The sequence below is a fragment of the Arvicola amphibius genome, chromosome 2 (assembly GCF_903992535.2).
Source record: "Arvicola amphibius chromosome 2, mArvAmp1.2, whole genome shotgun sequence".
NCBI lineage: Eukaryota > Metazoa > Chordata > Mammalia > Rodentia > Cricetidae > Arvicola > Arvicola amphibius.
In genome coordinates, this window is record NC_052048.2 from 181803164 (window position 1) to 181830954 (window position 27791).

The 27791-nt window shown below is 45.8% G+C and overlaps 1 protein-coding gene across 4 annotated transcripts in view; it reads left to right on the top strand.

Annotated features, from left to right (window-relative positions):
* Positions 1-27791, top strand: part of Cald1 (caldesmon 1) — a 185296-nt gene that overhangs the window by 101318 nt on the left and 56187 nt on the right. Inside the window, exon 1 of one of the 4 annotated variants that reach the window (XM_038317883.2) lies at positions 12318-12553. The exons of the other annotated variants lie outside the window; for them this stretch is intronic. Within the exon in view, the coding sequence (XP_038173811.1) occupies positions 12501-12553 (53 nt within the window). The 5' untranslated portion in view covers positions 12318-12500. Of the gene's footprint in view, positions 1-12317; positions 12554-27791 lie in introns of those variants that run through there. 4 annotated transcript variants of the gene reach the window in all.

Below are 27791 nucleotides of genomic sequence, written 5' to 3' on the forward strand. Positions count from 1 at the left end.
GCATGAGATGAGAGGTTATCATGCAGGTTCCAAGACCCGGGGCATCGTCAGGTCAAATTACGCGGCACCTTTCCCAAGGCACTATTGGCAGCTCTAGTAGCTGCGAGCTTCGAGCTTCTGCCAACGCCCACTCCTTCCTTGAACGGTTCCTCTGTCTCTATATTCAAGAGTGTTGTGTAAACCTTTATTTTTCTTTTTAAGCAGGGGCCTCTTGGGGAGATGCAAGTCTCCTCTTTATTTCTCTTTCCTTGATGAATAAGAAAAGGACTACTGTTGATGGGATCCAGCTTTTTGTTTTGTTTTATTTTGTTTCTCATTTTTTTAATGGTACTATAGACAGAGTTGACATAAGCTTCTAATAGCCCTCAGCCCTCCTGTCTTACCATGAAAGCTACCCACACCAATTAAAGGTATTTTCTCTGAGCCAGTATCTGCATGGTATATCCTGGCTACTCGGGGAATGCCATCACTACAGCTGCTCGGTGCCTCCTGAAGGGAACAAAATGAAGATTTTGTAAAATTAAAGACTGCGGCAGGGTGGAAAGTCCCAAACTCTTAAGCACCTCACATCACGGGCACCGAGATAACAATGGCCTCACTGAAGCACTGTGGCAGAGCTGAACTAAGGGGGATAAGGCGCCAGTTCCCGTGAGAACCGCCTCGGGGTTACCCATAATGGCTGGTACTGGTGCTCTCTGCTGGTTATCCGTTCAGAAACTAACACATTTGTGCTCGCAGTCTGAGAAGGGGCTAAAGGTGCAAATCGTTGGACAAAGGCTTAGGAAACCACCAAACCAAAGAGGGACCAGCTCTTTGTATTGCTCATAGCCTTAAGCATAGAACACATGTTCTCCCACTCATACTAACTTTTAGTTACCACGCATAACTCCAGCTCCAAGGGATCTGATGCCCTCTTCTGGCCTCTGTAAGTTACTGCATTCACACATATGCACATACAGCCACATAGACATACATGTATACACATAACTACAATGTGTTTCATATATACATATGAAATATATGAAAATAACCTATAGATCAAGGATGACAGAAAGGAGAGTGGATATAGCTTTAGGAGATCATTTACACAGTTAACATCTTTTTAGGTGGCTGATAATGTGAAAAAAAATACCACCCAAAGTGTAAATGATACCATATGACCTCACTATTTCTCCCCAGGGCTTACACCCAAAGAACATCATACCCTCCCATAGACATATCTGAACACCACTGTTCATTGCTGCTTGATTTTCTACAGCAAAGAATTGGAAAGAGCCAGATGAATGGCTAATAAAAACTATATATACAATGCAACACTATCCAGCTTTCAAGAAAAATGAGATCACCAAACTTTCAGGAAAATGGATGGAATTAGAACGTTATATTATCTCTATAATATAATCACACAATCTCAGGAGGGGAAATGCAGGTTCTTCCTCATATGTGGAATCTAGCCAATAGTACATGTTCATATGTAAACAAATCACGCATGGGTACAGAATTAGCATGAAGACAAGATAACAGGAAAGGCTAAATACCGGGGATGGGGAAGGGCTGGACACGGGTAATAGAGATGAGTGGTGAAGGGGGTGGAAAGCTAGGCTTTTCTTTTTTTATTTTTAGTTATGTCATAGATTATTCTCATTTTCAGTAGTGGGTAACTGTCAAAAAATATATTTGATAAAGAAAGTATGAAATGCAATGTAAAACTCCACAACTTTCATTCCGAATGGCTACTGTAACCGTATAGAAGTTCACTGAATTATATAGTTTTGGGGTTAAATTAATTGCAACGCGTGATTTTTTTTGCAACTTCTTTTTAATGAGGTTTTTTGTTTTAGTTGTTTTGGTGTTTTGTTTTGTTTTAAGGGTAAAGGATGAAGCAGGCAGACCTGCACTGTGCTGACGAGGCGTGGTGATTCACGGCCATCAGATTCCTTTCTGTGTAACTGTGTGGGGAGCTGCAGACTGCGTTCTGTGTTTAAAGGAAACTAGGACTTCTCAGCCTGTTTCCTTCATCCATCTCTCTGGCCCTCAGGCCTTCCAGGTTGGGAGCGGAGAAAATGCTATCAAATGTCACTCCTCCTAGAGCACGTTACTTGGCCAAAAAGTTTAGGACCCAAAAGCCATTTTATCTTCCTTTTCCTGAAGTTTGGAATGGAAGAGCAGATTGAAAAGACTTGGAACAGGGAGGGACATAGCGTTGCTATTCACAGTCTGACTTGGCTTCTGAGCAGGCAGCAGCAGTGAAGATGGCTCCCTGCTTGTCCATGCCGCTAATCTCCTGCCCAGGCCTCTTGTAACAGGGAATTCTCCCCGGAAAGGTTCAGACACACACAGAAAGACTGATTTCTCCCCTTGGGTCTCAGATAGCACTTTTAGCATGTGAGAATCAGTACTGACAATTTTGTATTTGTTAGGTCTCAAAACCCAGAACAAGCCGGCAAAGACGGTACATGCTTTTAATCCCAGGCAGAGGCAGCCGGAGCTCTGTGATGGAGGCCAGCCTGGTGTACAGAGTGAGTTCCAAGACAGCCAGGGCTGTTACACAGAGAAACCCTGTCTCAAAACCAAGAACCAAAAAAAAAGTAAGAAAGAAAAAAGGAAGGAAGGGAGGGAGAGAGGGAGGGAGGGAGGGAGGGAGGGAGAGAGAGAGGGAGGGAGGGAGAGAGAGGGAGAGAGGGAGAGGGAGAGGGAGAGGGAGAGAGAGAGAGAAGGAACCCAGAGCAAATGGTTAACTGAGGTGCCTATTTAAGATAGCAAAGCTGGCTCTGGCTGGGGTCTCTCTCAGTCCCTACTGAGCTCACTCCCCTTCCTCCAGCTTCCCTCTGTAATCCAGCCATTTTGGTCCTTTTGGTCTCTAGGTCTCTAGGCCTCCTCTTTCTCTTCCTTCTCTTCCTCTCTTACTCTCCCCCACCCCCTCCGCTCATGAACTGGTTCAGCCTGGACCCTTCCAGATGCCTCAGGCTATTCTCTCCCTCATATCTGCAGTGAGTCTTCTCCTCGGCCACACATACCTAGGAGCAGCCATGGCCTTAATTTTTTTTTTTTTTACCCAGTATTCATGTATATCCACAGACCAAATAGAAAATAGACCCTAAATCACAAACTACAACTCCTCCAGGACTAGCACACAACACTGAACGAGTACAAATACTTCTGTATTTGTATCTGTGTGCAGGCAGAATTTAGTTAGATTTGCTAAGTCACGTAAGCAGAGGCAGAAATGTTAGCAACCTTTGGAGTATCCTCGAAGAAGTAACCATTAGGATCTTCCGTGAAGTTCCATCACTCCCAACTGAGCCTTCCAGCCACCAGATTTGAATCCCCTGTCTTCTGCTCTGGATGTACAAGAAGATGGGCAGTGTTTATTCTTCAGATTATGGCTGGACTTTTGTATCATATAACTTTACCATCTGCACTCGGTTGCACTGTGGGAGAAAGCGATAAGAATAAAGGAAGAGTCCATTTCCTTGTTTGGCTGTAGCACTTAAGCCCTGAGTATCATTTGCAATTGGTATCTGCATTGTAAAACCAGATAATGGTCAAATTGAAGGGTTCAGCCCGAGCCTCTGGAGTCCAACGGTGAGCGGACTGTATAATCAAGGCTTTCTCTAACGAAAGGCCAAGCCTGCGGTTGGGAGCAGTAGAGTGCTCCGGCTAATCTCAGGAGGATGGGAGAAGCAGTCGATGACCTCACGCTAGTATTTACCAGCTCTTTCTGAAACAGAGAATGGCTAACATGCGCGTCGGGTCTGCAGTTGAGACGCTAAATGGTGCATTGTTCTCTAGCGTTGGGAAATTATGATGGAGCAGGAAAGGCAAGAACAAGGGGAAAGCAATACACTACAACTAAAACTTAAAAACAGAAAAATCAAGTTGTGTAGATTTTATTTTTAGTAAGGACCTTTGTTTACTTCTTTTCATAAATAGTTCTGCTTGCACTAAGGGGGAGGGATGTGTCTAAATTGAGTTTCTTCATTACAGAAGTAGACGTTGTTTATTTACAGACACTGAGTCTGTAAATAAAGTTAATGAGCTAGAACATTAAGCATTGTGGGCCTCGGAGAACAATCTGGAAAGCCTCAGAAGTGTGTCTGTTAATTAATTTCATTTAATTTTTGATTCTTGAATCTGCTGGGAAAGTCAGAAGGAAAGATAATTTGGAGGTGTTCTAGGAAGGTCCCGGATTTTGCAATGCCCCAGAGAAACTCAGGTTCCATCAGCCCTCTCTCCTTTGAACAATAGTTTAGAAAACTGTATTGAGATTGCATGTCATTGGCTCTCAAAATTAAAATCAGTGCATGCTTTATTTTATTATTATTATTATTATTATTTTGGTTTTTTTTCGATACAAGATTTCTCTTAGCTTTGGATCCGGTCCTGGAACTAGCTCTTGTAGACCAGGCTGGCCTCAAACCACAGGGATCTGCCTGCCTCTGCCTCTTGCATGCTGGGATTAAAGGTGTGGGCCACCACCACCCGGCTCAGGGCATGCTTTTAAAAAAGTATCTCCATTTCATTTTCTTTTTAAATTGAAAAGCTTTCCACATCAGTTTTGGCTTATATTTGTGAGGGAAAAGAAAAATGAAAATGACTTTGTATCAAATGCCCCGCCCCCACCCCACCCTAAATGAAAGGAAACAAAAGGTCCTTCCGAATGAACAGGGTCTAGAGAGATGGCTCAGCGGTGTGGCGTGCTTTCTGTTCTTACAGAGGACCCTCGCTGAGTTCCCAGCACCCACACTGGGCAGCTGACAACTGCCTTTAACTCCAGCTTCAGGGATCCAACACCCCCTTCTGGCTGCTGCAGGCATCACAGTCCCAGGCGCGCGCGCGCGCGCGCGCGCGCGCGCACACACACACATACCCATACACATATACACATAATTAAAAGTAAAAATGCAGTCTGTAAAAGTAAACAGACAAATAAAGAAAGAACTCATTTGCTTTTCCTTCTTAAATAACAATGAGTTTGATTTTATTGCCGGGTAATTCCAAGTCAAATTGCATCCTGATGTTGAAAACCTTTCTTCCACTTACCAATTTCTGATCTCCTGCTGTGGTGTGCCCCAAGAAAGGCACCTGGAAATTCTGCAAAGGAGAGTTTTTTGATGAATCTAACATGTAAAGTTCAAGCAATACTGACAGCCCAGCCTGGTGCAAGTAGAATTCAATTCTAATTTAGCAAATCTAAAGAAAGAGGGGATGAGAAGGAGCAACCAAGCTCAAAACTAGGGTTGACACTGGGTATGCCACTCACTGTGCATGGGGTGAAGTATTCTTTGGGTTCGAGTTTGTCTCTGTTCTGATTCTGTATTGAGGAGGAAGTCTTTCTGCAGCTTCCTGGCTATGGGTTGGGAACCAGGAGGTGATGTGGCCAGTGAATGAGCTCTGAGGGTACTGAAGAGCTAGGCCATCTCTTCTATCTTCATTATTGATGTTATGATACGGATGACCATCTCCCTTGTGGGCCACCAGCTGTCCTCCCTGAGACCTGCACACTCTGGAACTCCTGAGATTCTGTTCCTGAAGCAGCAGAGTTTCTAGGTTCCAGGAAATGCCAGCTGTGGCCAACGGGCCTTCTTGATGCAGTGGCTCTGTTCTTGTCCTCTTCAAGTGTCAACCCTATTGTCTATCTGCTGTATACTTGAACTGTTCTAAGCTTGATCGGAGCAGAAAACTCTTAGGCTGCATCTCTGAAGCCAAAGGAGTCATTTGGTAAGAAAAAGTATGTCGAGAAGGTGAATAAGTAAGCAAGGTTGCCCATAGGTACACATTTATCTCCAAAGGCATCATAATCGTATATTGACCACATGATAATGATAATATAAAACAGAATGGCACCTAACACATATACATACATACAATGAAATGAAATGTCACTCATAGTAGATGAATAATGACCACAGCGACTATAGTATTCAAAACGCACAGTAGACTATTTCTCAAGAAACAAATATGCTTTAATCCAGGTCTGATTTCCATAAAAAGAAATTAATGCTTTTCAAGACCTTATATAGTGTCAGTGGGGAAAAAAAATCTGGATTTGATTAGAGCTACAAAAGTTGTGTGCAAATTTAATATCCAGATGTATAAACTGGCCACCAGAAAAAGCACTTGTGGTTATGGGAATATCTAGATACTTTGAATAAAAATAGTCCACACCTTGGGCTGGAGGGATGGCTCAGAGGGTAAGAGCACTGATTGTCCTTCCAGAAGTCCTGAGTTCAATTTCCAGCAACCACATGGTGGCTCACAACCACCTATAATAAGATCTGGTGCCCTCTTCTGGCATGTGTATACATAATAAATAAATTAATTTTAAAAAAAAGAAAAAATAGTCCACACCAACAATGCTGCAGCTTCTTTGAAAATATGACCCTTTCCTCTGTATTATAATATATCCTTATCATCCTTGTGATTAGCTCACGATTTCTTTTGCCATTTAATTGCATCTATGTACAATAAATCTATAATGTACAATAATCTAAAATATATCACTATAACTGGGAATCAATTTTCTGTGTATTAAAGTCCTATATTGTTGGGAGCAGTGAGACCCCAGATCCTGAATTTCTTGTAATCCCCTGATCTGAGTGCCTACAGCTGTTCTGGGCACGAGACCTTCAGGAGTTCCTGATGGCAGCAGAGTGGTTTCTGGTGGGGCGTGGCTATCTCTATATAATCTGCCCCTGAACACAATAAAGGGGGCATTCTTGGGGAATTCAAGGATGACCCCTGTCGCTGTCTGTATGTGTTTGTGTATTTTAGCCTCCTGCCCCTTGCCCAAAGCTCGGTAACTGGGTAAAAGCCCACAGAGCACAGACATGGGGGCGTGGTGCATGGCACTATATACTTTCCTTTCCTAGAATCATACAAAGTAGATGACTATAATATGATGATGATGATGATGATGATGGTGGTGGTGGTGGTGGTGGTGGTGATGATGATGATGATGGTGATGATGGTGGTGATGATGGTGATGGTAATGGTGGTGTTGATGATGATAATGGTGATGATGGTGATGATGATGGTGATGGAGATGATGATAATAATGATGATGGTGATGATGATGGTGATGGTGGTGGTGATGGTGCAGATGATGATATGATGATTTTCACCAGGACCAGAACTAGGTCTTTGTAGCAACCATTCATTCAAGGAGCTAGTCTGGGCCCTATCATTTCCAAGAACTCTTTTTATAGGTGTGTTTCAAACTGGGGATACGGGATGTGTGGTAGTGACACATGTTCCATTTTCATTTAGTGTGTGCATGTGTGTGTTCATGCATACCATGTGTTGAGGTCAGAGAATAGCTTCTGAGAGTTGGTTCTCTCCTTTCATTGCATGGCTTCAGGGATGGAGCTCAGGTTGTCAGGTAACAGGTGCATTTATCCACTGAGCCATCTGTCCAGACCAGTAGACCTTCTAAGATAGAAACTTTTCTCTCTGAAGCAGGAAAGAGTAAGAAAGGGAAGGGAGAGTCAAAGAGGAATTATGCTTAACATACAATATATACCTGTAAGGAAAATTTAAGTAAAAATAAATGAAATGTCAATCAAAAAAGAAAATGTTGTATCTGGTTAAAACCTTCAGATTTAAAACAACAGCAACAACAAACCAACCTTAGTGAGAAAACTTAAGTAATTGATGCAAAGGAGTTTAAATGGAAAACAGGAGCGTTGAAGCAAGTTAAACTGAAAGACTGATTCATATATTACCATGTAAGTATTTCTCAAGGACATGCAAACAGGAGTGGCCCCAAGCTTCCAGCTCTCTCCTACTAGGGTGACCAATTACAACGAAATAAAGTCCAAGCCAGGAAGAATTCATGGAGGCGAGAGCCAGACACTGGTTCTTGGAAGATTGTTGGAACTCAGAGAAGTGGTGTCTGAGGAACAGGCTGTTCTAGAAGGGGTACCTCTGGATTGTGGGGGCTGTGTGCAGGAAATTGTCCTGTTTCAACCCCTAGCACGACACTCTGGTGGTTCTCATGGCGACCCTATGGGGTGGGACAAGAAATAGGTATCCAAAAGGAGAAAGAGATTGGCTCTGGCAAAAGTCACAGGAAGCCACCAGACCCGGGAGAAGAAACTACTACTGGGTGGGAAGGATGAAGGACTAAGGGACTCCCAAGGGCACTAAGTTCTTGAAACAAGTCTCTGAAGTTGCATTGCCTGTACTGTGCGTGCTTGTAATGGGAGTTTTTCATTCATGTTAGCTTGTCTGACCTCAGAATAAGATGTGGATTAAGAGGTAAAGCATTATTATTACAGCATTATTCTTATCGCCTCAGTCGGGGCTGCTCATAGATTAAACAGAGTCGTTTTTAAATAATATGGTTCTTAGTCCCTCTGTTCTCGGGAGTCTGTGCTGGACCGGCTCACACAAACTTATGGATGCCATGCTGGATTATTGTAAACCATCATTATGGATCCTGTGGATCGTCCTTGCCTCCCTCTTTGAGAAAATCCCTTGCAGAGGGACTCCATTTTCACAGAGCCTCTAGACCAAAAGCTGGACCTCGTGCCCTGTGATCTATCTGGCCTTTGGAGGCACCAAAGGGGCCCTGAGTTCTCACACCATTCACGTGGAGACAGAAGTAGGGATAGCTGCTTGGTGTCACCTAGGTATCCACGTTCGGCCTACACTCAGACATACGTTGTACAAACCGCTCCGCAGTCACCATTCCTGGGACACAGACATGTGGCATTGGTGCTGTGCTGAGGCTAAAGAGAGTGAAAAGAAAGCTGGAGACATAGCTCAGTGGTAGCAGGCTTGGCAAGGCTTGGTTCGATCCCCAGTACTATCACAAAACTGAGTTTCTTAAATTGTTGTTGTTGCCTCTCATGTGGGTAGATTTCTGTACAAAATGAGCAGATCTTGTGTGCATACGTGCATATGCATGGGTATGTATACATATGAGTATGTGTGGGGATGCAACTGTGTTCATGAGAAGGCATGCATGTGTGTGTGTATGTGTGTGCATGTGTGTGTGAGTGTGTGTGTGTGTGTGTGTGTGTTATGTGCATTAAGGCAATGCGCACAGCTCTCCCACATACCTCTTTTCCCTAGGGAACTGCTTCGACGTAGAAGCTGTTCTTAAACAACCATTGCAGACTAGGAAGTCTGGAACAGATCATGTGGCCCAGGCTCCCACCTCCGCGAAGTCAAGTTATTTTTTAAATCATATTTTATTAATAAAGGACCACCCTGTGATGGGAGCTGTTCCTTTCGACCACGCTGACCTCCATCAAACCTTCCCAGTCCAGAGTCTCTTTGATAAAACATTAAGTAGATTGTGCAAAAAGGAAAGCAGCTACGGGCAATCTGAAGATACTTTGTGCTAGTCGGAGTCCTGACATGCCATCCCGTTTGTGATGCCTACTGTCTTGCCGGATGAGGATGGCTGATGGTGGAGGTGGATGCTCATTAGATCAGCTCTCAGCCTCACCAGTTCTGTAGGCTGGGTCCTCTCTCCAAACTGCCAAAGCACAGATGCCTGCACAGAGCATGTGCCCACCTCTCAGCTGATGGTGCATCTTTGACCCTGCTACCTCAGCCACTGGCTCTCTGATGACCACCCCATTTCTACTTTGATTTTCCAACTGTTGTATCTTTCTGCCTCACTCTGCCCATCATTGACCTCTGTGTTCTTTCTGTCCCTTCCTGGTTTCCTCTCTTCTCTTCCCTATTCCCATTTCTATGCCTCATGGATATGACACCGGTGCGTTTAACCATTGGGTACTTAAGACAGGCAGACAGACAGACACTCCCTCCGTGTTAAAAGCAGGAAGCCAGCTTGAGACTATTCACACGGTTTTTTTTCCCTGTCTCCACAATGGGAGGAATAATTGGGTGGATATTCTTTCTACAGTTGTTCATTAGCAGACCTTCAGTGCACAAATGTTGGTGATAAGCAAAAGAATGACCACATTCTAACTTCCTAACCCCAAGAATGATTAAAAGAGATAGACAGAGAGAGAGAGAGAAAGAGAGAGAGAGAGAGAGAGAGAGGGGGGGGGAGGGAGGGAGGGAGGGAGGGAGGGAGGGAGGGAGAGAGGGAGAGAGAGACAAAGGGAGAGAGAGACAAAGGGAGAGAGAGAGAGAGAGAGACAGAGACAGAGACAGAGACAGAGAGAGACTATTAGCTTGTAAATAATCACATTTTTTTCCCTAAATCTCTAGGCTACTGCCTTTTATAAGCCTGTTCTGGATGTGTCAAAACTATATTTGCCACTCCACAAAACTGGGGTGTGTAGGGATGGGCGGTACAAGAAGTAAAATGTTTCCCCAAGATTAACTGTGTCTTAGACGCAAACCAACTAGTCTCTGTCTCCCTGATGTGACAGATGGCTACTGGTGTGTTGGCCTTAGGCGCGGCAGACTCACTATCCTCAGGCCTATGGACATCTGACACAGAGCCCAGTAGGCTAAATCTAGGTGTTGGCTCACAGTGTTCTTTCTGGAGCTTGCAGGAGAGAATCCATTTCCTGCCTTCCCCTGCACATGCCCAGAGGCTAACACATTCCTGGGCTTTTGCCCTCCTTCCTCCAGAGCCAGCCTCCTGGCTCCTCTCTTCCTTTTCTCCTATAGTCCTAGCTTCCTGGGAACTCAGGGAGAAAGCCCTTTCTGTTTTTAAGCCCCATGTGATTAGGTTGAGCACACCTTGATATACCAGAGTAACCCCCCACATCCCCCTCACCCCAGCTTCCACATCCACCCTTGAATCACATCTGCAAACATGAAAGCCTATTGTCAGGTTCTGGAGATTGAGAGCAGGGTATGGACATCTGTGGGAGGAGCGGGCTGTCCTGCCTATGACAGCCAGTCCCTGAATTCTATGAGCAATACAAGAGAGTAATGAACAAGATTAGGTAGGAAGGAGAGCAGCAGAATGCCTTGATGCACACTTAACGTCCCAGCTCTAGAGAGAAAATGGGACAAGCCTGGAATGCCAGTCGTCTCGTGGGAAGGTAGACAGGCCTCTCAGTTTGTAGAGTGTCTTCTGCTCTTGAGTTAGTATGCGCAGCAATAACACACATAGTCAACAAAATACGTGTATAGGAGTAATTAACGTGGAAGTCTACCAAATTCCCCTTAGCAGCTGTGGCATTGAGGTCAGCACAGGGGTTAAGCAGGAAAGCGTAAAGTCTAGCTAGTTGGAATGAGGAGTAGGTTTCGCTGAAGTGAATTGAACTGCTGTGATCTGAGTGGGAGAGAAGTTAGGTATCTCCACTCTCTGGCACTGAGTAGGCTTTTAAAGCTCTGTTTGCCAGCGTCCTCGTCTGGGTGGGACGTGAAGCCGTCCATCGGAGATTCCTTTCATTCTGTGCTAAGTCCCTCAGGACAATTGCCTCTGCCATTTACCCAAAGAACAAGTGAACCCTGTGGGACAGGGACCTGGGCTGCTCTCAGTTGACTGCAAGCCAGGCCCTCCAACCCCAGCGCCTTCGCTGATATCAGAGAGGAGGAAATGTATGCATACTGCAAGCCAAGATGGGGTGTCATCTCCAGATACAGTCAACACCACCCCCTCCTCAGGGACTGGAATTTGGCGGCTTTCCAAGCTGTCAGTGACCAGCCTCTTTTGCCAGGCTTGGTGATGAGATCACCATCAGCCTGCCACCGATGCAGAAGGGCCTGCTGTTCTGGCCTGCTACCAGGCTGACTACTTACTGCCCTAGTCTCCCAGGGGAGTGGAAACACGGGACACCCTGTAAGGTCCAGCCCATCCCTGAGCCAGACCCTGACTTGTCCTCCTTTGTTGTGTGGCTTCCTTTTCTCTGTCTTGCATCTTTTCCTGGACAAAAGGGATGGGGGGGGTGGGAGTTCTCAGATTTGATTTCTCAGTGGGAACTGTTTGCTTTGGAAGCCACCTACACCAATGCTAATTGAGACCAGAGCTCAGATTGAGGGCCTGAGAACAGCACTGGATGAACTTTTCGGGGGGGGGGGGCTGATTTCAGTTCTTCTTGTCAGAATTGGCCTGTGAGTACATAGCATTATAGCAGGATTCGCTGTTTCCCAAAGACTGCACACAGCAGCGCGTTTTCCCCTTTGACTTACTACCTACCACAAATTAGTTATCTATTTCGTAAAGTGAAGCATATAAAGTCTTCATTTCGAAAGTTCCCAGTCATCCTGGCCCCCCGAGACGTCAGCAACCAAGAGCCTGCAACTCTCCAAGCACTCTGTAGCCTCCGGGTCTAAATTCGATGGGCTTCTATTAGGGAGATTACAGTAAAAACTAACAATCAGTTCTCCGATGATCCCGTGTGGAGGGGAAGGGTGGGGAGGCGTAGATTTGGCTGAGGACAAGCCCAGACTTTCGTCACAGGGACAGACCCAAGAGTTAACACAAAGGGAAGACAGGAGCATCCTGCAGAGTGTGTTTCAGCCCCAGATACCATGGCCTGCGCGCTGGCCCAGCCCATGCTCTGACCTCCAGGCCAGGTCCCCTACCTCAGCCACTCCCGCTCTGACCAGCTGCGGACATGCTTAGCGGATCCAGGTCCCAGGGAAGGCGCTGCCTGGCCACACTCTCCCAGTGAGTTCTGCACTTTGCTTTTTCAACGTCTCTTTTCTTTCTTTTTTCTTTTCTTTTCTTTTCTTTTTTTTCTCTCTCTCCAACAAAAGATTTTTTTTTTAATTGTGGGAGTGGGGAAAAGAGAGACTTGGAGGGGGTTGGGGGAAAGAGAAGGCAGGGAGTGTGTAAAAACTTTGCGATTTCAACTGCGGGGGTGGCTTGGAGTTACTGGTTTCCTTGGGTTTCCTCGTTTCCATTTTCATGATGCCTTAGCAGGGGTTGGTTTTACCTAGGACCCGTCTTTCTCTCTTCCAAATCCAGGCCAAGGGGCATTGTGCTGCTGAAGGTCTGCTGTTAATTTAGACCTGAGCCCTCTGCCTCGCAGCCATCATCTGCCGAGAGTTCAGTGAGCCACGGTTGCCCAATCCCTAAAGTAAACAGCCCAGAGCTCTTAGCACACTGCCCATCGACTGGGCCTGAAGGAACCCCAGAGCATATGCTATTGATCAGGGGGCTGTTCAGATAACAGGGGGCTACGAGGCTTTCGGATTCTGAGATCCTGGAATGTGAAAGCCAGAAGGGGGCCTCTGGGATCCTTGGTGGTGGTGGGGGGGTGATGCTGTCTTTCCTCAGACATGGAGCCCAGAGAGATAACTCGGATTACCAAAGCCAGACAACAGTCCATGGGGGAGCAGCTCCTCTGTTCCCCTGTCCCCAGAGCAAAGGCCCTTTCCACACTGTCTGTGAAGTCTGAAAACCCTACGGGGTCTTAGGAGAAGGGAGCATGGAAGAGTAGAGAAGCAAATGGCCTTCCGATGAGTTTTCCCTGTTTCTGAGCGTTTTTGGCTCCCATTCAGGATCACAGTCACTATTCCTGCTGCCCAGAGTTTGTGCAATCGTTGATCAAACAAGTAGAAGACCTTGATGGGGTCCTAAGAAACGAGCCCCGCACCCCCGCAATATTTGCAGGCTTCTTGGTTAACCAGTTTCTGTAAGTTGGTCACTCAAATGGGAGAGCTCGGAGGGGCCTGGAAAATTGTCTATACAGTTCAGTACTTGTGAAGCTTAAGGAAGATTAAACTTTTAAGGGGTCCTATTATGTAACCATGGTGTTCCGGCAGAGCGAGTTTGATCCAAAGCCCCGAATCCCTGTTACACTGTTCCATCGCAGCCCCATTGGGCATTTCTAACCCCCTCTCCTTCTGGCCTCCAACCCAAGTCCAACCATCTCTCCTAAAGCTCCCTTAGGATCCTAGGGCTCCCTTGAAAGGCTCAGAAAGCATCGCTCTTTCCTGATGCCTTAATTCCAGATGATGAGACGAAGATACGTGGAGGTAGAGGCCTTGTCCAGACCCCCCATCCGGTCGGCCTCCATTCCCCTTCCCGCTGCTCTCCTTCTCCCACCTGGGCCTGGCTCTCACCTCTCCAGCAGGCCTGTGGCTCTAGCGATTTAACTTTCGCCATGCTTCTCTCTCTCCTCACTTCCTACTCCCGGCCTTGTACTTGGATGGTGGAGATTGCCACCCGTCTGGTCCGAGGCCTCAGTCTCTGTCCATCCCGTTCCCAGTCCAGGCCATCTTCATCCGTGAGACTGCTAGAGCCCACTTTCCTTAATACAGCGAAGTTTTCCTTCTCATCATGAGGGCTCCTGCTCCGGGCCCAATTAGAGCCTGCTGCCTCCCATGTAGCACTTGCAGGCTGCCCCCATCTCTTCACATGCTGGCTGCCTTCCTCCTTGAGCATCCCCAGTTCCTCTATTCTCTCCGCTCTAGTAACCTGTGTGCATCCTTCTGTTATTAGCCTGATATCAAAGGCAGTGGACAACGTGTCTGTCTTCTGAAAGTAGTTCATTTGATGGCAGGAACTGGTTTGAATTGTTCAGAACCCAGGATGACGCTGATACTGGACTTTAAACACACTCACACACAGAGAGAGAGATGGATTCGGAGGTAAACACATTATTGAAGAAACCCAGCTTACTTACTACAAGTCTCTGCTTCTTTACTCTCTGTTTCCATCATTTGAATGTGCATAAGGCCTCTGGACACTTTGCTTTGTAAGAATTCTTAGACTAAATGCTAAAGCAGGTGCTCGACCAAGGGAACTAGAAATTCCTGTGTGTTTCTATCAGGTGATTTATCTCAGTTTCATCACCTACGGTGCAAGATTAGCACTGATTTTTTTTTGTTTTGTTTTTAAAGAGGTGCATTAAAATTCCTGAACACCAGGAACTACGCAAGGGCCATGGTATTTTCTGGAGCAGGTGTGAATGGCTCTCCAGTTCTTGGGATTCCGGGCTGGGTTTAACTTGTCCCAGTGAACATATTGACAGGTTCCTTCCCTTCCAGCTCCGCGTTTTCCTTGCAGCTTTTTCTCATGTTCCCAAAGTTCATGAAGTTTACTTGAGTCAAGACTTGGGGTTTCCCAGAAATACTAATTTTAGTCCAGTAAGAGTTGTACTTCTTACAAACTTTCAGTATGAAAGATAAAAGTTCGGTTTTTGTGGGACCAAAATGGACAGACATCCTTAAAGCTACAGAACCAGGGCAGTGGGGAAATCGTGTAGTTCATCCTACATCTAAGGGAAGAGGTTTGAGAACAATGCAGTGCATTAATAAATGATTGGCGTGATCTTATAAGACTTTGTAGAAATGACAGAACAAGTTGTACCCAGAAATGTCATTGTCAATAGTACCCGGGGGACTGGAGAGATGGCTCCACGGTTAAAAGCACTAGCTGCTCTTTACGAGGATGCACGTGACTCCCAGCACTCACATGATAGCTCACAGCAGTCTGTAACTCCAGTTCCAGGGTGTTCGAAGTCTTCTCCTCTCTGGGTACCAGGCGCACACATGGTACAGAGACCTACTTGCAGGCAAAACACCTATCTCCATTAAAAAATTTAAATAAAGAGTATTAGAATGCCTATTTCATCCAGTGTGTCCTGGGAATATAGCATTTTGATTTCCCAATGGCATGGCTTTCCTAATATCAACAGACATTATTTCTTTCCTCTCTTTATGAACAATATTATAGTACATTTAAAATATTTTCCAATTTCCGGGCATTATCATCATCAGCGTCAATCTTAGACATGTGGTTAAGCAGCGATGCCCATCCTGAAATGTTCCCGCCACCGCTCTGAATTTCTGCTGTTGCCTTTCCTAGTTTCTGTCAGTGCACTGGCTTCTCATGTCACAGTCTGTTCCGCAGTAGCCTGGGGTATCAGGAAAACCATACGTCAGAGTGAAAGAAGTTAACAGTCCAATGACAGTGGCCTTTTATATTACAAAGAGAGGGAGGGCATGCACAATTTGTGATTGTTGCTTTCTGTTGCAAACTGGATTTTAATACATATATGTGTGTGTGTCATATCACATACATCGTATATTTCACATGTCGATCGAGACTGTTGCTAAAATGGGTGGGGAGCCGTGCAAGCCACCATGGAGACACTCTTGATCCTCTGCACGTGTCTCCCCTGGGAATGGCCAGGTCACTATCTAGGTGCCTGGTCGCCACAGAGGATGCTGCTTGTGTAGCTCCCTCCTTTCGTTTCCCTGCTTTGGTTGGGGAATAATCCTTCACTTTAAACTGCTAATCACTTTCCTCCTGACCCATCAAAAGTGGTTCTGCAGAGGCTAGACCAACAAGAAAAAAAGGGCACAGGCCCAGCTCTCCTCGGCTAACTTCCGAACTGGGTGGGTGAGGATGTTTCCCACGGGCACACAGCTGAACTTCTCCGCCCTGGCATCTGCCCACGTATCTTGGGCTGCAAAGGTGGCTTTGGACTCTCTGGCCTGAGATCCCAGCTACCGTGTGGAGTGGTGTTTGAAGCTCCAATGTGAGACAAGTGGAAGTTTTGGAAAGGTCTTTCTAGAAATGTAGCACTGGCCGGATTTGCTTCCAACCCTGATTGAATTTTTAAGAGGAGTCATCTAAAATGTGTAAAACCTCTCTCATTTCCATCTAGTCATTCAGCAAATATTCAACTGAGAATTTCCGGTACTAGTTGGTCTTGTTGTATCGGGCACTATTAAGCATTAAAAAGAACAAAGGGCAGGCTCTGTCCCTGAGCTTATGTCATTCTGTAACCTCCCAAATACTTCATGAGTGTTTGTTTAGCCATCCGCCTACATCCACCACACACACACACACACACACACACACACACACACACACACACACTGAGGGCTGTGTCTTCAGTCAGAGTAGCACAGATCACTCGCTAGTCAGCATTATCTATACCAAGGGTCTCGGTTTTCTTTTTCTTCTGACCCTCTAGAAAGAAATTCACTCTTCATTAAGGCCATATATTTGAATGGACATATTATCTCTGTGTATAACATAAATATGTCAGCAGTATATACTATTCTTTGACATTTTCTATACCACTCTACTTCACATTAAAATGGTGACCTGACCCACTAGGGAGCTTTCATAGGCTGCAAACAGGCCACATTCTGAAGGGCAAAGCATGGAGCATACTGAATGAGCATCTTTGCTTTGATCGCTGCATTCATAGCAGATTTTGAACCTCTGTCCACCCAGGCTGGAGGACGCCAGGGATCAGCCTGAAGATGGAAAAAGGGGGATTTTGGATGGGAGTCAGAGAGCCTCAATTCTGGCCTAACTGCTGTAGCTGGTGCCATGATCTCCAAAAAGTCACCTCACCTTGCTGTGACATGACAAGGTTACTATAAAGGAGATGCTATCGCCCGCTGTGCACTACTCAAGGGTGAGCAGGGACATCCGGCATCATGGTATCCATTGACGTATGCAGAAAAGCGTTAAGCACAAAACCAGTGAAGTTGTTGTCCAATAACCTTGCTCTCCCAATGAAACTTTAATACCAGAGGAACACTTAGGGAGACCATAGGTTCTCAATATTACTCAGCAAGATTTCCGAAACTCGCTGCGCCATGATGCAACTTCGTAAGAGAAAATCTCAGCGTGGCATTTGTTTGTGATGTTGTAACTAGCTTCACAACGAGGTCACCTCACCCTTCTGGCCTTTAAGTACTTTTGCTGGTTGTAAAATCAAAGAAGCAACGAGGTGGTCGGTGGGTTGTAAGTTCTGAGCCAGTTTGTGCAAGGCACACTCTGCCTGATGTTATATTTTACTCCACAAGGTTGCTCAACATTAATTTCCACTGTGTTTAAGGCCACTTTTTATTAAAGGTCACTAATGGTAAACAAAACTGTCTGGTTAGAGGAAGTTTAAAACAATAAACTAGTAGATTAAAAAATATGGTATTTTTTCCCCACATTTCCTTTCTAATTTATTCTAAACCTCACCTTGCACAGATGCTGATTAAAACGAATGTGTCTTTCAACTTGTACTGAGTCCCTGTTGCGAGGTAGAGCCACTCAGGACATTTCCCCGTCGCAAGTTGCCTCTTCCTGCTCTGTTTCATTCTGTCTTTGTTTTACCTTCCCACGGCTGTTTGCTAGCAGTGTTCTTGGCTTTTCATTTGCATTGACCAAATTGCCTGAGCTAATGAACTAAGTATGCAAAGGTTTGTTTTGGTACTTGGATTCAGAGGTGGTCATTGTCATGGGTCCGTGGTCATTTGGCCTTGTGACTTTGGGCCTGCTGGTGGTACAGTGCATCACGGCACAAGTGCGTGGTGGGAGAGACAGTCTGCAAACTTAGCTGCTGGGAAGCAGAAAGACATAATAGGATCCGGACATAGACATTCTCCTGCTAGCTTCCTCTAAGTAGGTCCCACCTATTAACAGTAGTACCACCACCTCCCACCTAGTGCTACAGACTGGGACCAAGCCTGTGACCCATGGCAGTTGAGTGGAATGCCTTCGGTCCTCTTTTCTGGAATTTCGTCCTCCACATTGCTCTGTCTTTCACTTTGAGGGTTGGAGAAAGAAAATAACAACCAACTAGAAACTGTCTCCCCATTCCTAAGAGAAGAACGTGCACTGGCCACTTTCTCACTTTAGAGCAGCGAGCTCTATCAGAGGCAGCTCACCACCACACTGTTGCAGCAGGCTTTCTTATGGGCCACCAACCAGCTCCCGAATCATGACGTGATGACTTATTATTAACTATAAATGCTCAGCCTTAGCTTAGCTTGTCCCACTAGCTCTTATAACTTACTTTAACCAGTTTCTCTTCATCTACACTTTGCCTTGGAGATTGTTACCTTTCTTTCATTCTCTGTATCTTTTCTTCTTCCTCTGTGTCTGGCTAGCTGATGGCTGCCTGGATGGTTGGCCCCACACCCCCCCCCCCTCTCTCTCTCTCATTCCTCTCCAGCCTAGATTTCTCCTTCTATTTATTCTCTCTGCCTACCAGCCCTATCTACTGCCTAGCTATTGGCCATTCAGCTTTTTATTAGACCAATCAGGTGCCTTAGACAGGCAAGATAAAACAGCAACACATCTTTCCATCATTAGACAAATGCAACATAAACACATGTAGCAATCTTTACACAGTTAAATAGTCCACAACACCCTGTCGAGTTGCCAAGGGAAGAGAATAACATGAACACTGATAAGCAGCGAATCTATGATGCTTATGACGTGTCTCCACAGACTCTTGTGTTGTACACTTAGTCCCAGCTGGTGACCTCTGTTTTGAGAGGTTGCAGAAACTTGAGGAGGTGGAGCTTAACTGGAAGAAGATCACTGGGTAGAGGGTGGGGCTAGGGGGAGGCTTTGGGGGATGGGCATCTTGTCCTGGTGGTTTGCTGTTGTTCTCTGCTTCCTGTTCATCCTGAGGCGAGGTGAAGTACATCCTCTGCTACACGCTCTCACCACCATGATGTTTGACCTGAGCTCACAGAGCCAGGTAACCATGCGCAGAATCCTATTGGATATTTTTACTTTTTTACCTTTACAAGGCTGCCTTGCTGGCCTACATCAAAAGCCACAGTTCTTCCCTGAAGGTATTTCCTCAAGTGTTTGGTCACAGCCACAAGAAAATTAACAACAGCAAACAGGCTGTTAATTTCACTGCGCCCTGACTCTCCCTCCACCTGTGGGAAATAGCAGGCATTCCCTACCTTGCAGGCTAGCAAGAGTTAAAGGCACCAGCCCCAGAGCACAGGCGCCTCAGTGGAAGCTGAACTGGGCATGGTATTACCCCATACTGCGGCTCTCCCCTCTGAGCTTTCCCCTCCTCAGAGACCCCAGAGTCACTGAGGTTGGGGCAAATGTATCAGAATCCAGTTTGTGGTTGACCTGTGCTCATTATAATATTTTACTTTTCAGAAAGTCAGAGTTCCTTGTCTCTGATTTCGCTTGCTTTGTTTACTTCCTACTAGAAAGCACCCAGCCATCCTCAGGGCAAGTCTAATCTTCAAGTACATTTGTTAAACGCTGACTTCTTAATTTTCTTGTTTGTCCTAAATGGGATATTCCGGGAAGGAGAATATGGTGAGAGGCAGGGGTTTGCTTGCTGTTGAATGCCTTCATTTCTCAAGTACTCTTGACAGGTTAGGAAAGTGTCAGTTAAAAATCCTGACTTGGGCATCCTAAAACTCTTGGGTCCCAGTTCCATCCGTTTCTCACCAGTGTGTACCCAGACCGAGGTACTTAATGTCTGCGAGTTTCATACTGCATCCCTCTACAATACGAGGGAAATGGCTGTATTTAACACAGCTCCTGGTGTTTGCAAAGAGTTCAAAAGGCAGGAGGAGTAGGTGCCTTACAGTGAGAGCCATGTATGGGAGTCAGTGTGTAGGAGATGAATGGAGGAACTGGGCTTCTAGGTGATCGCAAAAGCTGAGCCAACACTGATGGGGTGAATTCATTTCCTGGGACTGCCAAGGGAAAGTACAGAGACAAATGGGTGATTCACAACAATGGAACCCTACTGTTAGGGAGGCTGGAAGTCTGAAATCAATATGTCAAGGGGGACTCTCTCTAGAGACCTTTAGGGAAGGTCTATCCTGGCCCCTCCCAGCTTCTGATGGCCCACGATGTTCCCTGGCTTCTGGCTTCATGGCTCAGAGAGTTTCACCCGCCATTCGTGGTATCTCTTTACATGGCTTTCCCTCTGTGCATGTCTGTGTTTGTGTCCAAAGGATACTAGTTGTATGGGATTGCACAGTGCTCTGGGGACCTCACAAGCACTGTGTTACATCTCCAAAGACCTTCCATTTAAGTCATGAGAGATGCTTCCGGTCAGGATATCAGTATACCTCTGTGGGGAATGCAGTGCAGCTCATCAGAGAGCGTGTGGGCCCCCTAGAATGACATGACACTCAACAGGCCCAACCATGCTTTTAAAGTTTGCTAATGTCTCCCCAAAATGGACAAACCTCATACATCCTGGAAGGGGCTATTAGATAGGCTCTTAAAAAAATGAGTATTTTCTAACCACCAAAGTTCCCTAGACCTGAACAGAGCAAGGGACTTTTCTCTTGGAATGAAGGACACCCAGGAACTGTCTGTCACCTTCGTTAACTTCAAGGCAAAGAGCAGAGCAGACACAGATAAAGCTTGGGTCCACGTGAGCTCATGCTCTCCCTCCTTTCCCTGAATACATTTTAAATGTCTGACCTCACTTAAATATGCACTTTGATCCATGAACTATGAGGAGCCTGGGTCTCAGGATTGACGAGTTAGGAGGAGACCATGGAGAAACCCCTACCCCAGAGAGTAGAGCATCCCTGTTGCCCAACTTCTCCCAGGTGGTCTGAAAGGCTAAGAATTATTAGCTTTGCTCAGAACTACAGGTTAGACTCCCCAGTAGCCCCACGTTTGGGAAGACTACAGGAACACAGCCGAATTGGAAAATGAGCAAATGAAAAGATATGTTTAGAAGTTAGGAGAAACAACATTTTACGAATCAGGTAGACTGAGTATCAATACAGTGTAGTTAACTGTTCTCCTAAGCATGTTACGAGTGATCGTTAACAAAACAGAACTTCTCAGACCTTAAACTGAATTCTATAATGCTTTCCCAGGGGTCTCCCTAACAAAGCACTGCCCGCTGAATGGTTTAAAATGATAGACGGTGGTCCTTGCACAGGTGAGTGGGTGGGTAAGTGCCCCTCCGTGAGTCCGAAGGTGATACAGCCAGACAATGAAATAGTATTCACCACTGAAAAGAAAACGGGCTGCTATCATGGAAAAACATGTCAGAAACCTGGAAGCATTACTATGAAGTGAAAGAAACCGGTCTGGAAAAGTATCATATGATTTCAACCATATATTTCATGCCTTACTCTGCAAAAGTCGAGACTAATGGACACAGTAAAGAGATTGATGATTACAAGTGATTGGGGATGGGGGGAGAAAGGAAGAGAGAGAGATTTAAGAGGGGCAAGTGAGCAGAGCACAGAAGGATTCGGGGAGGGGGTGCCGCATATACTGTAACTATGGTGACACATTCAAATTCACAGAACATACAACACTAAGACCAAAACCTAAGGACTGGATGGACCTGCTGTGTCTGTCCATTCAGACTTTGGTTCTGAAATCAAGTTGGAATCTATTAAGAAACCGTTTCAATACGTTCTAAAACCCAAACATTAAGGGAGAGAGGGGTTCTCAGAAAGGATGGGATGCACCTAAGACCTAGTTTCAGATTTATGAAAAGAGTGAGTCCCACTTGGGTCCATCCATTGTAACAAAAGCCCTTCTAGGGGTCGGGTGGGGGGGGATTGTCTCTGGTGGGATAGGTTATGAGTCCGGAGAAACAGGGGTGTCTGGGAAAGCTCTACATTCTTCTGAGTTTTTCTTGAAACCTAAAACTGCTTTCAGAAGTTAAACCTTTGAAAAAAGTTACAAGGCACAGTTGGCTCCTACGGAAGGCTGCCTCCCAGCTCCATCATTCTCCTGGCAGTCTCCAGCATCCCTTGGCTTGTGGAAACATCACTCTGATCCCCTGCCTCGGGTACCATTCTCATCACCTCTCTTCCCATAGTCTACTCCCCGTCCAGATTTCATACTGGATTAGAATCCACCCTGATGACTTTGCTTTAAGCCTAATTTCCAAATAAGGCTGCATTCCAAGGAACTGGTAGTTAGGTTGTCGGCAGCAGGGTTCTTGGAGGCCACAATGCATGACAAATGCTGGAAGACCATAAAACTCTAACATGACATTTCATCGCTTAATTCTTCAGCTACAAGTGGGGTAACGATTGAGTCTGTTTAAAATGTCAGCTGGCTGGAGGATGTTGGGGCAGTCGGGATAGCTGGAGCTTTCCCTAGTAGCCCATTGTCTACAACCAGTCCAGGGAGAGTTAGGACCAAGCACCCTGCTTGGAGCTATGATCCGTCATCCCTCCATGAGGTCTGGTACTGAGCCAGCCTCAAGGAGGCTCAGAGAAAGGGATTGGCTTCTTCCCTTTTTGGACATGAGAATCGACGAAGCTCTCTCTCATTAACTTCCTATCTACATGCTAATGAGAAGTGGCATGGATTAGGGAAGAGGTAAGAAAAGAAGAGATGAAAGGCATCCCATTTAATAGATTTAAAAATAAGGCAAACAAAAAAGCCATTTCTCCCATCATCCTTCCATCCTCCAAAGGGGGTAAAAACCAGAACAGAAAATCATGATGGGGAACCTGAGTACACACACAGGAAATAAGATCCATCCCCTTCCCTCTGTTCTATGTTGAAACTGTAGTTTTCCCATTTCTCTGATATTAATGTTATCTTTTTAAAGGAATTTGAGGTCTTTGAGTTGGGAAAACCCTTCATGGGGCGGGTCTCTGATGAAATGGCTCAGCAGGTGAGAGTTTACCATGCCATCACGAGTGCCTGAGTTCAAATTTCCAGCACCCATCTGGTGTTGGATCCGGGTATGTCTGCTTGTGCCTACAACCCCCGCAATGAAGGAATAAAGATGGAGAGAGACAGAGCAAGCTAAGAAAATGCCGTGTCCACCTCTGATCTTAGTATACACACACACAGGGATATGTGCATCGACACATACATCTATACACACATACCACACCCACAAATAAATAAAATAAGAATAAATGTTTAAAACGCCTTCCTGGACCATCCTTCCATTCTCATTGGAAAGCAACAGAATAACCTGGAAACCCTGTCGGGCACAGAGCCCATTTGATGGTTGTGGTGGTGATGATGATGGTGATGATGATAATGTAAAAACAGCTAACACTCTTATAGTACTCTCTGTATGCTAAGCGCTGCTTCAGGACTTTGAAAACCCTAGTTCATTTGGTTAGTAACCCCACTGCATGGTAAGCAGGATAATCTTCACTTTACAGAGGAGGACAATAAGAGCAGAGTGGTTGCCCATCTCCCTGCAGCCTGGGAGTGGGTAGTCTGGCTGCTGGTGGCTGCCCCGAGCAGTCCAGCTTTGTGCTGAATGACTGCTGGCCCCTGTGTGTCTCCACAGCTCTGGCCTCTGGCCTTTGCGTGGTAACTCTGGCAGTCACTGTATCATTACATCACTTCCTGACTGATGAGCAAGCTGCTTCTCCGGGAGGGGCAAAGGCTAGAGCGGATGGGAGAAAGTGGATGCAGGATCTTTGATCTGCCTGGATTCAATCTACAATTACCTACCCAGGGGACAATACGCCGCCCTGAGGGTCCTAAAAAGTGATCCTAAGTGGACCCTTTCCCCCCCAAGCGGGAGACCGGGACCCCTACTGTGTTAGTAGCTCCTTTAGTTTCAGTTAGCCACACCACAGAACTGTTGTGATGCCAATTAACGTTAACGCTTCTCGACTTTGGATTTGCCCAGATCGTAACTTCTACATACTGAGTTGCCACCGTTAGAGAAGGGACACCTGGAAAGAAACAAGTAAGCGCCACCATGGTGAAGCGGCCTACATGTGGAGGTCAGCTGGAGTCACCGTGAGCACAGCCCGGCCACGTGACTGACCCCCCTGCATGGGATTACTTATCTACTCCTATACAGTGTGAGCAGTCAAGTCCACCCTGTCTTGCAGCCAGAACCAGGCGGGCTGTGCCTAGCCTAGCCTCACAAATGGTACTTAGCTCGGTTAGACAAGCTCCTCAGCCTTTTAAAGCGTCTTTTGACTCACTCTTCAAAAGTTGAAGTTGGTAGGTCTCATTCGTTCTTTTCTATCCTTGGTTTTCACACAGATAATGGCTGTTATATTTGGCTTTTTAAAAAATTTGTTTTTATTTATTTATTATTTATTTTTTTGGCCTGGGGAATGATAACCCTTAACAGGGTGTAAAATGTAGCAGAATCAGTTGTCCATCAGTAGCAGCAACCTACTCTGGGGGATATGTGTTAAGGTGACGCCTGGGGTTCCCTCCAGTTTAAGACAGGCTCTGCTTCCCTTTGGTTGTGGCCCTTGGGGAATGTGAGAACTTTGGTTCTCTCTGGTAGGTTTCCAGACTTCTTAGTTGAACAGAACCCAGGATTTTGGCATCTTGGCTATAACAGAGAGCGCTGATCAGTAACGCTCGATGTGACGCTGAAGCCTAGCTCTCAGTGTAGGTTCCTTGGCCCTTCAGGGCCCGTCTTCTCGGTGGTGGAGTAGACACGGTAATAGCATCCGTCTCTCCAGCATTATGAAGATCGGATTCCATCGTGAATGTTATGAAAGTGCTTTGCAAAATAGCCGTGCTCTGTGACAGCGCGGACAGCCCTGAGTTTAGGAACTGGCTCCAGAAACAGTTTAGCCACCAAACAGGATGGGATGGAGCAGGCAGCCCTGCTGACAGATCTTAACAAGGATCTGTCTCATTCTGACTTGGAAGCAGCTCTCAGTTGTGTTAACACTGCGTAGGAGGAAAGGTCTGGCATGGATAGTGGTTCGCTGTGAGATGAAGGTGAGCCTATGAGCCAAGGCTAGGGTCAGGGCCAAGAGAAGGTCATGCTGTAAGCAGGTGACAAGCTGAAAGACAGAAGAGACAGGCCTGTGTTCTACTTCAGTGGTGGGGGAGGGGTGAGAGAGAAGAGAATGGGAATGACATCTCTAGGTGTGTGTGCTCTGCTTAGAACTAAGACAGACCTCCCAAGCCCACCTCTTACTGAGAACAAAGACTGGGTGCTCACAAACATATGTTCAGCTCCCTCGATGCCTTCAGATTGCAGTTCTCCTCATTACATTTCTAAATTTCAAAAACACCCTTCCTAAGAATGCATTTTTTTTTTTACTTTAAAAAAAAATCAGGATTGTGTTTTAATTTTGGTTTGGCCTTTAAAGAAAGTTTTGTTTTCCAAAGCCATAATTGTGGCCTTCTCAAAAATGGATTGTCCTCCGTAGTGAGGATTTAATGTTTCCAGCCGCCCTCCGCCTCCTCTGAGCCTATGACCCTGGCTCCATTCTTATGAGCTACACATGTTGAAGCCACTCCTGGGCCCTCAGACGGGAGCAGCCTCTGCCCTGCCCGTTGTCCTAATAAGGGAACGTACAAGCTCCCGTGGGTGAGGTAAGGGGAGTCAGGCGGTGGATGGTATTTTTGCTGATCAAGGAGGATACGATGTGGTTTGGCAGGTATCTCTGTTGGTTTGGCTGGCTCCTGACTTGGTTTCTTCCTTTGACAGTTCAAATGCTGTTAAACAAACTGTAAGACTCGTCCTTCCACAGCTCCTCAGCTGAGCTTGGAGAATACCATCCTGTGATTGTCTGTGATTGGAAAAAAAGATTTGTGGTCATAGGTTAAGTCCCCTGGGCCATCTGAACAGATGACAATGATATCAAACTCGGTTATGGAAAGAATGAGAGATCTGCTGTTTGGTTTGTTCAGCCAGTTTTTAGGTTTTAAGAATCTATCCGTGCAATGATATTAACGCCTACAATTGCTTTTAAATATTGATATCACTCAATTTCCAATGGAATGAAGGAAACAAGAAGCCTGCCATTAGGCTCATAAAGAAAAATGGATCATCTGTGCCCTCTGGTTCCTGTGCCCCCCTCTCAGTACCGTTTTCAGAATGACTTCGCACTGCCTTCTGTCATAGTTGCATCTGCTCCAAACTCCTTACGGCACTCCGCAAGAATGGGTGTTTCTCAACCTGCCTGCAGACCGAGTCCCTCAGGCAGCTTTGAAATGTTCTCATGCCAGGTCAGCAGCTCTGCTCGAACTGGGCTCAGGCATACCCAGTAGCAGGGACTCTTAAGAGCTGCCCCAGGTGATTCTACTGTAGAGCTAAGGTTGGTGACCTTGAGATCCAAGTCCCCAAATGCACCCTCTATTTTGCCGTCTGCTTCCCTCAAGGGCCAGACTCTTCCTGACATTTTGAAACCTTTAAAGAAAATACAGTATGTTCATGGAACGAGTTAAACCGGTTTCTTCTTAGGCCAGTAGGTTCAGGTCCAGTTGTTTCCAAACTCTTAACAACAGAGACTCACAGTTGAAACCAAAATCAGCTTCTAGACACATGGGTGTTGCTTAAACACTATTTTCCTCACCCAAAAGGAGTAAAACTTTCTGCCAAAGCGTTGAAAATGCTGTATTCATTTCAAAGCCGTAAATAATGTAGTTATACTTTTCAAGTTTTCTGTGTCCTGTAAGTTAGATATCTCTTGAGATCCAATTTAATAAATGCCTCTGATTTTCCTCTAATACTAAGCCAACTTCACATTGTGAATCATAAAATTGCTGTATCTAGCAAAGATGAAATAATACAACCAACGGATTTAAAAAAAAATAAAGACCACTTATCTTCAAAAAAAATAATAGGCTGTGAGAATACAATATCCCATAGAGAAGAGTTAAAACTTCATAAACTCAGCTGGGCGGTGGTGGCACACGCCTTTAATCCCAGCACTGGGTATGCAGAGACAGGTGGATCTCTGTGAGTTTGAGGCCAGCCTGGTCTTTGTGTGCTCCAAAATTACAGAAAAACCCTGTCTGGGGGGTGGGGGCAATGGATGAGTCAGGTGTCTGAAGTAACTTTCCTCTCCACCTCCTGAATGGACAGTCCATTCTCAAGGAGGTCGGGCTGTTTGGAAATCTGCCACAGCAGACTAAGCTGGGAATATAGACTGGACAGTCATCAGCATAGGTAGACAAGCAGGTTGAAGGTGGGGTGACATTACCCAGGGAAAGTGTGGTGAGCTAGAGAGAGTAGAGGGAGAAACCCATTACAGGACACAAAAGAAATTATAAAGCGAATGGTTGGCAGAGAATGTCACAGAGGAATGTTCTGTGGCTTAAATGTGAGGTGCCCCACGCTGTGAACACTTCTCCAGCTAACAGTCATGTCTTGGGAGGTGGGGCCCAGCTGAGGGAAGAGGGTTGCTGGTGAGTAAGACATTGATTGAGAGTTGGTGCCTGGTCCTACCTCCTTCCTGAGTTCTCGGCCTGCTTTGTTGGTGACTTGTGACAGGAT